Here is a 12,185-nt window from a genome sequence, read left to right as displayed (position 1 = left end):
GTTTTTTAAGGATTTATATCGGTGTTTTTAAGAGTGTTTTCATTATTTCAATGGTAGATTATGTATTTTCCGTAACTTGTAAGGATTTCCATGGGACCTCAATGATATGTCATAGTTTGCAAAGTTTTTCAAAGGTTTAGAAGCTTTTTCTATGGGTTTATATTGTTGTTTTAAGGATTTTCAAAGAAAACAATAAACGATTATATAAAAACTAAATAAAGCAAAAAAATGTAGGAAAAAACACTGTTTTATCACTATCATTATAATTATTATTGTTATTTTTATTATAATTATTATTATTATTATTATTATTATTATTATCATTATTATTTTTACTACTACTACTACTACTACTACTACTACTACTACTAATAATAATAATAATAATAATAATAATAATAATAATAATAATAATAGTAATAGCAATAATATAATAATAATAATAATAATAATAATAATAATAATAATAATAATAATAATAATAATAATAATAATAATAATAATAATAATAATAATAATAATAATAATAATAATAATAATACTACCATTGTTATTATTATTGTTACTAGTGCTGTACAATTATATCAATTTTAGCATACTTTTATCTCTCTACCATCAAAATGTAAGGATGTTGCTTGCAGATTAGAGGACTTGAAATTTAAGCAAAGAAATAAAGCAAACAATATAAAATGGAACTAAACTCAGATTATTTTGTGACTGCAACTTTATTTACTCACTCGAATCCTAACACATCACTTGCAAGGTCAAGGAAAGCGTGGATGAATTTTTCTTGCTCTAATTGTGGTCAGTGGGGCAAAGGTGATCGCGGTGTTAATTAGATGTTGATGTGGCCCTGCAGGACAGTGGTGGCGGGGCCGGCCAGGTCCACGCGATTGGCGCCACGCATCCTCACCCGCACGTCCCCACCACGCTGCCCACATTGCCTCACTGCCGAATGCCGAGTGTGTATTCCTCACTGAATACTCAATTATAATTACACACACACACACACACACACACACACACACACACACACACACACACACACACACACACACACACACACACACACACAAATGCATGGAATGGGTGACAAGAAACTGAATAAAGAATATATTACAGCATCGTTATTTTTTTCTGGATTCAATCAGCAATGATATCAAATATAAATACAAGTTTTGAATTACCCATCTCGGCAAAATCTTCACAACTGAGTAAATAACTGTCACGAGCAAGACATGATACACTTTAGAAATTGACCATCAGAAACGTTGACTAAAATGACAAAGTGAAGGTGATCAACTTACTAGTGAGGTTGTCGGTGTTCAAATGCTTTGCCCAATATGGTCCCAGTACGGTGTGGGCTGACCCTAGCATGGAAAAGAAAAAATAAACAGGTAAAAATAAGAAACTTGCAAGAAGCCAGCAGACATACATGTGATCGTTCCTGTGCAAAACATATAATCATCTATATCAAATATAGATTCATATCCTTCTAAACAGTGACCGGCACTAACCACCTGATTGCTGATTGTCACGTAACAAGATTTGAGTATCCATGAGAACTAAATATGGACATCTGGTCAGTGGTTCTCTCTACAGTGCATCACTTTGTCACTACAATGTTTCGTGGTGCTAGAAATTACTGAAATGTAACAATAATGATTTATGCACTGGTTTTGAGGCTGTTTTGTTTCTACATTTATACACTTCTTCCGTTACTCATTACTAGCGGCGCATTTTCTGCCTCACCTGTCACTGGGTCCTCGTCCACGCCGTACAAAGGCGCAAAGAATCTAGAGAAGGCATGGTAAGAGGAATCTTCCTTTCCCGGCACAGTCACTATCACCGCCATCACCTGAGATCCATCATGAGCTCGCCTCATTGCGGAGTAATCTGGCAAGAGGACCTCCAGGTCTTTACTGAAACACATATTCAATGAATAACGTTTCTAAACAAGTAAAACCTTATTCAGTTCCTGCTCATAACTAGATTTCATAAGCCATTACCAGACCACTGTCAACTCTTAAAAAGTGAGTACACCCGCTTGGATCTGCTTACCTGGAATAGGTATCGGAGAGGCGAACCAGAAGGTACTTGAGGGTCCGACACAGTAACACTTCCTGCACTGCCATTCCACTACAAGTAGCTGCCACCAGCGGCTTAAGACGCTGAGCTTCCTCGTCTGTTAAACTCGTCGCCTCGTTGTTAGGAAAATCCATGACGATTTGATCACCGTCCTTCCGCACAGTCAAGATGCCACTCAGTGTTTCAAAATCCACCTGACCGCCAGAGTGACCTGGCGAGAGGAAGTTAAATCTCTCTCTCTCTCTCTCTCTCTCTCTCTCTCTCTCTCTCTCTCTCCTGGAAGGACTCAAAAACAGAGAAGATAAAAGTAAAACACTTTTGAAAAATCAAATATATTCTAGCAACACAGACAAATAGCAAAGTTCAGTCTGTGAACTCTATGATCCCTTCATCTTATAGTAAATTCATTTCTTGGATTCCCTAGAAATACCGTTGAATGCCTTGCCCCTCACCGAGCGGTGTGGCGAGAAACTCACACCGGATGTGTCATGAATAATGACGTAGTTTTGTTCGAAACTGACCAAGGTTATTGAAGATGACGTGGGCCGTGGCAAGGGTGGCGTGCCCACACAGAGGAATTTCCTTGATGGGTGTGAACCACCTGAGAGAGAAGTGGCCACAGCTGGCCCATGGATTGTCTCCGCCAGCATCCAGAGGTCGCACGTAAGCCGTCTCTGACAGGTTCATCTCCGTGGCTACCTTCTGCATAGTGGCGGTGTCCAATTCCTACAGAGAAGGAAGAATAAAGTCACCTTTCTCTTACTTATTTCATGAAACTGTTTGTACAATACAGACGTCAGCATTACGAAAATAAAACATTTTATATCATGTAACAGCTGCACGTTATCGAATCGGCATCGAAACCCTGGACCTTGAGTGAAACACCATCTATATCAAGTTCCCTCCCACGCAAAAAAAGGAGAGAGAGAGAGAGAGAGAGAGAGAGAGAGAGAGAGAGAGAGAGAGAGAGAGAGAGAGAGAGAGAATAACAACAATGTGCAGTGCCTAAAGCGAGATATGATATTGCCATGAAGGGAGATAAATATGACCTGCGTAAGGGGGACGACGGCTGCAGGATTGCCGCTAAAGGGCTGGGGGAGAAGGCGTCCACAGTGAAGATGGCAAGTCGAGGCATTGTGATCCACACACCGTCCACAAAACACCCTGGAATAGCAACTCGAGCTTGTCATCGCCTTACAAGCCTCGTGCAGCCAAGCAACTTGCTCTAGAGTAATCAGAACCAAATATATAGCACTGGCAACAAAATGTGTGTGTGTGTGTGTGTGTGTGTGTGTGTGTGTGTGTGTGTGTGTGTGTGTGTGTGTGCTAAACGTTCACTGTTTCACTCTCTATCACGTTAATACCATCACCATTATGCCTGCAAAACGAGAGGCCTTGGATCTTACGAGTACAACAAACTGGGAACAGTACTGACACCTCTATCTGTTGCCACTGACTAACTCCCTCCTCCTCCTTTCCTCCCCTGTAACTTCATCAGTGTCAAGGCCTCTGTCGGGAGTTGGCAACAATGCTACAGTTTTTGTTCCTCTACCCTTACAAACCACACTGTCTTTCAAGTATTATCTCATTATCATTGTTATTTGCCATCCATTATTCTCTTGGCTTTCTTATATGTTTTATTAAATTCCATCAAGAGATTTTTATGAATACTCCTTTAAAATATTCACTGACAACATCAGCCAGCAACTGTACAGCCTCCCAGCAACTTGATCTCAAGGTCACTGTGCTCTACTACACAGATTAAGAAACACACACACACACACACACACACACAAAAGGGAGCAAGATAATAACACATCATAACATTTTCAAAGTCTCCTGTGCATTGACTTCCCAAACTCTTTATTCTAACACTTCTTCAGTCTAGTGTAAGGAGATCGCTACTAGCAAGTCTCAGTACTGTTTTGGAGACTGGCCAAGAAGGATGTATGTATCTTCCCGATGGCATAGAATCTACTGGTTCGCGTAAGCTTGTCCTGCGAACTCAAAAACAGAGACCACATATTTAAGAACTTCTGCGTCTTTCTTCTCTCTATTTTACTTATCTTTTTTAACAGGCTTGAGTATTTTCGTTATTCTAGTGGTAACACACCGATGAGAAACGGACTAATCATCTTAGTGGTCTTTGAAAATGCTGTAGCTCTTAAATGATCCTAAAGGGTTTCAAAGTACAAGCCCAGGACAACGGACAACACCCCTCATCATCTAAGGGGTGATATTAATAGTTATTGCTGTTCGCGCTGCAACCAAAGATTCGGCGTTTTATTTCCAGCGAGTGTTAAGAGTCACCCCCACCAATGAGGATTACACTGACGAGGACCGACCAATTGTCTGTGAGGGCTTTGAAGACAGTCAATGGTGACACTCCTCACCTTCCTCGGATTGATATCAAGCTACAAACAGGGTTCGTATTTTTCAAAATATTCACCGTCTTATCTCGGCTATTTTTAAGAATCTCTAGTGAATGTTATTCAGCGTTAATGTTGTTTTCTTTATTCGAGCTACAGTCTGATAAGGAGCTGCTACTATCAATAAGTAAAATAAAAAAAAAAACACTCAGAAATTGATAAATCATCTCAGTAACCTTTGAAGACAGTCATGATATCCCAAACGGTTCCAAAGCACGGATCCTGAGTGACACACACCTTCTTATTACCATTCTAACATGACACTCAAAGTGTACAAGGATGAATACAGAGTTTGTTTATCTTCCATGCTAACTAATATCATTTTATTGCCCTCGTTTGTTGCTTACCACTTGCGTACAGAAGGCAGGGTGTGGTTTGAAGTTCAGTAACAGTTTTTCTTTTCTTTTTTTATCTCAGGCTGGTCATTTTATTGAAATAAGGCTGTGGCCAGGATATCCAAAATGCACGTCTTCAAATCTGTCTTTAATTAACAGATCATACAGATTTGAGAACTTCTCAACTCTACAGTATATCAATCCATGGCAAAGCATGTTTTGTTTGGACCAAATCTCTCTCTCTCTCTCTCTCTCTCTCTCTCTCTCTCTCTCTCTCTCTCTCTCTCTCTCTCTCTCTCTCTCTCTCTCTCTCTCAGTACAACGACCTAAATATGTTTTATAACAGTTACGTATCACTCTTATACGTAGTGACTCTAGCAATGCTGTGAAGCTTGTCAGGTATTTTCTCCATTATATATATATATATATATATATATATATATATATATATATATATATATATATATATATATATATATATATATATATATATATATATATATATATATATATATATATATATATATATATATATATATATATATATATATATATATATATATATATATATATATATATATATATATATATATATATATATATATATATATATATATATATATATATATATATATATATATATATATATATATATATATATATATATATATATATATACACGATCTACATTTTTGTTTTATCATATTGCAGAAAAAAGAGAGAAAGAGAAGGCTTATGAAGCACAGAAGGAAGACACAGTTCATTACAAAAAGTAGTAATGAAATTATTCGGCGTGACGACCAATGACGATGTTACTATATTGTGACCACAGTAATCCACGCCAATCAGTTGCTTTAAGCTGAAAATAAGAGAGGATAAATAAATAAAACATCACATGCTGATTCTTGACACAACATTTCTTTCTGCAATACAATACTTATTTATTTTGTTACCTCAGGTTTTTCGCTATGCATGAAGGTTACATATATAACAAATTGTTTCAAAGTCTCGTATTTTCTATACAAGTCAGAGGCCACGACTGTCAACACCTGTAGTATGTACCATCACGAAACCTCGTTGCCAACCCCGCCCTGCAGCTGCGTAGGTCACCTTGACGTACCGCAGCGTCCTGAAAAGTTGGCGACGCCGGTGTCAAAAGAAAGACCTACGACACCACCTATTCACCTGCGACCTGCCCGTCTTTGCACGCAGAGTTCAAAGTGTGCCCGCCTCCCCTTGACCTCCACCGGTAGCGGAGGCCTGCTCAATGATTGTATATCACTTTTCCGATGGCTTACGAAATCTGTTTTCTGTTGTTCCTCAATTACTTGAGGGTTGTTGAAAACGACAACACACCATGTGGAGCGAGTATAATGATAATGTATTTCTTCTCACACAAGTATGTCGTACTGCTCTATCTTCATCGTCATGTTTTTTGGGGCTTTGCTGCTCGTTATACAATAAGACCCTCTCTACCCCGGGAAAACCAATCAGAGCTTCAGGACAATTGCTTAACAATGTCACATGGGATTTCATCCAATGCACGTCTGATGGACTCCCATTGGTTAACGCCCACAAAAAAAGCTGATGCAATGTAGATATGTATGTATATGTCGCATCATCCTGTTCCACTTACTTCATGATATAAAATTGTTGCTAATACAAATGCTGACCAACGTATGTTACTTTAACCAAATTTGGTGTAAGTTATGGTGTCTAAGAGATAGGCAGGCTCATTAATATTAAGAAAGTCAAAGTTCTCCCTTGACAAGTTCTTCTCTGTTATCCACATGACAATACGAGTGGCGTATCGACAACACTGTCTCACAGAGGAATTTGCAATTTTAGACACTGAAATTAAAGTAAATTCATATATGGCACTGCAAGAAACATGACTTCATTCGAAGGAGAAATACAAAGCAACTGATACACATGAGTGACCCCACAAACTTGTATGGTCATCAAGACGAACAACAGCGTCAAACGATATCAGAACACAGGAGTAGAAAGAAATTAATTGATATAAACACAACAAATTCATATCAAAATTACGACAAGAAATATACGGAACACACTAAAGCAAAAAAAAAAAAAAGCGAAAAAAGATCAAATGAGCTAGAACACGAATGTGAAAAAAAGAATGAAAATAAGAACTGAAAATACAAAATAACTATTAGAATACAAGCAAAATGATAATAATATATAGAAAGTGAAAATAACAGAAATACACAAAAAATCCACGTTATAATAACAAAAGAATAAAACGCATTTAAAGGAAAACTAGAAAAGAAAGACAAAACAAAGCATAACTGAGGGTGAAAATAATCGCACGTTTAAAGATTTATATTATTTTCTGTTGCTTTCCAATAAAAAGAAATAGAATAGAAATAAAAACGTGTTATTTTACATTTATGTTTTATTAATTTACTTTACTCACTTACTCATTTCATGTCATTTCATGACTTCACTCTACACTTTTTAACTATTCCCTCCTGAAAAAAGATAGAGGTGGTGCAGAATTAACTGTAGATAGTAACTGATCTAAAATCAATAAAAAAAAAATGATATTGGTAAGCTTTATATTTTTCATCATAGATAGATAGAGAGAGAGAGAGAGAGAGAGAGAGAGAGAGAGAGAGAGAGAGAGAGAGAGAGAGAGAGAGAGAGAGAGAGAGAGAGAGAGAGAGAGAGAAAAAATAATAACTTAGAATTTACAACTCTTATACAAAGACTCTGCCGGCAACAACACGTGCTGCTTGTACAGATTAAAGGAACACAGATGTCGTTTCTCTGACTTTCATCACAGCAGGCCTCTTCATTCTCCTCATAGGCTTAATTGTTCAAGTACTTCGGCCTCCAATATGAGCACAATGACGTGATGGCAGCTTTATTTCAAACTCTGCCATCATTTATTCGAAATAGGAGAATAATAGTAGTAACAGTTTTACAACCGCGACTTAACACAAGGGATGACAGGTTTTTGAACAACCTTCCCACCTCTGTTGGACATGGTTGCCGGCACGAGCCACGGTGTTTCATAAGAACATAGGAAAAGAAGAAGCCATCAGGTCTACACGTGGCAGTTCCTGGATGAAACATAAGGACCTGCTGCCACTTATTATCCCGATCCATACATCTGTCTGATCTTCTTTTATTGTTTGACTTCACACTAACAGTTTTATCATTTGATGGTCTGTTGCCTCCCATCTCTTTCTTGAACTTAAATTTTTAAGCTTGAACCCATTATTTATGGTTCTATACTGGTCACTGATCCTAAAAATTTTGTTTATGTCCTTTTACTATAACCCTTATACCACCTAAAGACTTCGATCAGGTCCCTTCTTAACCCACGGCTCTCTTCGAAAGGAATTCAAATCTAGCAGGTTAAATCTCGTTTCGTAAGAGATATCCCTCATGCCCTGTATCCTTTTATTAATTCTCTTATGTGTTGATATAAATATGACCTATATCCTTCTTATAATGCGGTGAGCAGAACTGTATAGTATACTATAACAGTGATAAGGTTTGACCATCGCCAAATATAACATCAAATATATATCCTGGATATCATCATAATACAGCTAATAATTACGTGAACTAATTGCTTCTATTTCATTTTCTTTTTTTTCATGATTTCCTTTAGTTTCCCTCATCTCCAGTCTCTCACACATCTTCATGCTATACTGCTCCCTCTACTTGCTGCTACTTTGCTCACTGATGCCATTTCTCCAAAAGCTGAGAATGTTTAGAGTCAATTTCAAGGTTCTTGTCACTGTGCCGGGCAGGTCCCGAACTGTGTATGTCAAGATTTATGTTGCAAAAGTTTGCCACATTTGTGATGTTAAGCCAGCGTCTCTCTCTCTCTCTCTCTCTCTCTCTCTCTCTCTCTCTCTCTGAGTAGTAGTTGGTAGCTTAACGAATTTTCGTTGTATTAAATCACTATCAAGGTGTTGACAATAAGGCGGAAAAGCGTACGAGTATAATTCTAATTTCATATTTGCATTGTCACTGCCAACATGAAACATGTGGTTTCCTAACCTTCCCTCCTAACACGTGTTCGTTCCCAAGCTCAGCAGTTATCAACAAGTGGCCTCGTGTCAATAGTTTTTTTTTCCCTATTCTTTAGCGTGATTCAGCACATCCTGAACGATATAACACCTGTCCCACACCGCCATTCGACACTTGCCATGGCGCGTCTGTTACCGCTGGTGGCTGCCGCGGCCCTCCTGGGCCCGGCAGCCTCAACGATCACTTCCCGCAGGGAATGCGGTGAAGTAGAGGGTGATTTTTACCAGTTCTCTGCCAAGACACTAAACGGTTCACATACCGTTGCCTTTGAGGAGTATCGAGGCAAGGTATGTCCTGTACCCACAGATTTGTGCAAGATGGTGCTTGTTTGCCATTTCCTAATCTCTTCTTGCCTCACCGTCATCCTTCCTTTCAGTGAATAATTTTGTTCTCTTTTAGGTGGTGATGGTGGTCAACGTGGCCACCTACTGAGGGCTCACCATTCCCTCGTACAATCAAATGAATGCACTGGCGGAGTATTATGTTGATGAAGACTTCGTCATCCTTGGCTTTCCATGCAACCAGTTCAATTTGGTGAGATTTTCTTCCTGGTATTCAGTTTTGATAATATGAAATAATGAAACAGTGGATGCTTATTCAACAAATGCAGTATCGCATGCAGTACCGTTGTATTACAGCGATACTTTATCTAATATGATAGTAATTGTGTTTCCTCCTCCCTTTACCACCTCACTCCCGTTCTGCTCGTCTGTTTCGCTTCACAGCAAGAGCCAGGGGTAACTGCTTCCGAAATTATGAACGGGATCAAATACGTGCGTCCCGGTGGAGGTTTTGAGCCCAAGATGACACTCTTTAAGAAGACTGATGTCAATGGGAAAGACGAAAACTCTATTTACACATTCCTTAAGGTAAGTCTGGCTCACCTGTTCAAGAAGATGTGTGTTTCAATTGTGCTCTTTCAAAATATTTTGTATGGCAGGATGATGACCCAGAAGGAATGACAATATGAGCATATAAGTTTGGTGATTGTGGTGCGAGTAAAACTCATGGTAATAATACAAGTTAGAATAAATAGAAGGCAATTAAAATATCTTGACATTATTTTCCTTCGTACAGAGTGCCTGTCCATACACTGACTCCACTTTCTCATCAAGTCTCTTCTACGAGCCACTTAGGGTAAATGACATCTACTGGAACTTCGAAAAGTTCCTAATCGGTAAAAACGGGAAGCCATACTCCCGCTTCCACCCATCCGTTATAACCTCAGGCAAAATCAAGGAAGACATTAACTTCCTACTCAACGCATGATGATGTTGCTGAACTGACCTGCCTTTGGAAGCCTCATCCACGGCAGTGTCCAGTCACCTGCAGCAGCCTGCTTATGACGACGTCGCCGGAAACTTTAGGTGGGCGAAGTCTGAAACCAGCAGGGGAGCGAGGACCCTTGTGCATTCTGGTCTTAGCTCCTCTGCACGCGGACTGCTCAGGTGTGTGCTCCTATCACTGGACGGGGCTTTCGCAGACACGGTCTCCCTTACTTGCGTTGTAAATAGATAATAAAGATACATCCTTCAAACAACTATCAACTTTGTTTTGTTTTCGCACTGGAGGCGTATTTTTTTTTTTTTTTTTCATGTAAGAGGAAAACTAGTCAAAGACAAAAAAAAAATGATAAAAATAAAAAGGCCCACTTAAAATGCTAGTTCCCTTAAAGATTGATGAAGAACTAGACAAAATTCAGGGACAAATGTCTTGAAATCTCCCCCTTAAAAGAAGTCAAGTCGTAGGAAGATGGAAATACAGAAGCAGGCAGGGAGTTCCAGAGTTTACCAGAGAAAGGTGTGAATGATTGAGAGTACTGATTAACTCTTGTATTAGAGAGTTGATTAGAATAGGGGTGAGAAGAAGAAGAAAGCTTTGTGCAACGAGGCCGCAGGAGGATGTATGTGTGTGTGTGTGTGTGTGTGTAATTCACTGTTTGATCTGCTGCAGTCTCTGATGAGACAGCCAGACGTTACCCTACGGAACGAGCTGTGTGTGTGTGTGTGTGTGTGTGTGTGTGTGCTCATAACAAAACTGTTGCATGATAGAGTAATGTTTCTAGAAATTGTTGAGAATCATGATCATTCATTTTTCGATTTGCTTTTGAAAATAACGCACTGGAGTCAATCAAGGTCGTGAATTCCCAATGACAAAATCCTACATTAAGTGAAAAAAAAAGTTCTAGGATTATTTTCAAAGAGCAGAAAGACCAGAGGAATGGTAAGACACGTTCTGATGGATGTCTTTCCTATCATAGTGGAGAATTCTTTTTTTAAACTGTCCCCTTGATCACTAAACTACTCTTGGAGAAATCTTAAAATATCAATCAATAAGAAACTGAAACGCTTAAGAGTATGGACCAGAGTCTATATCGCACGCATCTACACTCCCCAATGAATATGAAATAAACATGACTATTATGATGTTCCACCAATAGTTAAGATATAGAAGATACAGGTTGGATACGAAGAAACAATAAGCTGGAAGGATTAGTGCGGTGAACCAATGGGTGGGTTGTCTTGGAAGTCTGGCTTGGATGAGAACGAATGAATGATGAGCTTCGTGCTATACATGACACTTGAGCAGCCACAATGGTATGTAGGTATTACAAAAAACCTAAAAGAATGTGACTGTTCAAAGTTTGGTGTTTGTAGATAGTATGTATCGCAAAAACTAATAATATTATACACGGACTGAAAGTGAAAGGGATAACTTGGAAATGGAACAAAATAAAGAATCATTGTAGACTATATTCTTTAATGTTTTGTAGGTGAGAATCTGGGCAAAGTGAAAAACAGTAAATAGAGGACTAATGCTGAAATTTTTAGGTAGAAAGAATAAAGGAATATAACAAAACATGAGAAGTGTCTGGAGACCTTCCTCTTCATTCGGAAGGATTTAAGTCAGGTTGCGAGAGTTTTGAGAGAATATGTTAAAGCACATTTTTGAAAACACATGAACACAACACTGGCATGAGATGTTTATATTTATATACTATCTGCAAATATTGTGCGCGCGTTGCATGAACAGGAGCTAATGACAAACTATAACACATCATTTATATCACAAAATCAATCTCTTTACGTAAATTCTTCCTATGTCTCAAAACTAGAAACACGAAACTACACAAATTTCCTAATTGTCTTTATTCCCATATTACGTTCTGTTGCTTGTACTGTTATTTATTAGTTACAATAACCATGCCGGAACCCTGACCCTGGCCCGACATTCTGAAACTCTTTAGACTATTTTCAAAAGCCAC

The 12,185-nt window shown here is 38.4% G+C and overlaps 2 protein-coding genes across 2 annotated transcripts; one reads left to right on the top strand and one right to left on the bottom strand.

Moving 5' to 3' along the window:
- Window positions 1-706: 706 nt before the first annotated feature.
- Window positions 707-3,223, bottom strand: LOC123518005 (phenazine biosynthesis-like domain-containing protein). The gene is given in 7 exon segments (XM_045278506.1): window positions 707-948; window positions 1,308-1,370; window positions 1,753-1,922; window positions 2,062-2,299; window positions 2,610-2,814; window positions 3,138-3,184; window positions 3,187-3,223. Coding segments are annotated over 7 exon segments (873 nt in total). The 3' UTR covers window positions 707-835.
- Window positions 3,224-9,009: 5,786 nt separating this feature from the next.
- On the top strand, window positions 9,010-10,463 carry LOC123518037 (glutathione peroxidase-like). The gene is made up of 4 exons (XM_045278568.1): window positions 9,010-9,207; window positions 9,320-9,454; window positions 9,646-9,789; window positions 9,998-10,463. The coding sequence occupies exons 1-4, from the start codon at window positions 9,040-9,042 to the stop codon at window positions 10,187-10,189; spliced, it is 639 nt and encodes a 212-aa protein (XP_045134503.1). The 5' UTR covers window positions 9,010-9,039; the 3' UTR covers window positions 10,190-10,463.
- The last annotated feature ends 1,722 nt before the right edge of the window (window positions 10,464-12,185 follow it).

Source organism: Portunus trituberculatus, chromosome 43, assembly GCF_017591435.1.
Source record: "Portunus trituberculatus isolate SZX2019 chromosome 43, ASM1759143v1, whole genome shotgun sequence".
Lineage (NCBI taxonomy): Eukaryota > Metazoa > Arthropoda > Malacostraca > Decapoda > Portunidae > Portunus > Portunus trituberculatus.
This window is presented reverse-complemented; position numbering and strand designations above follow the sequence as displayed.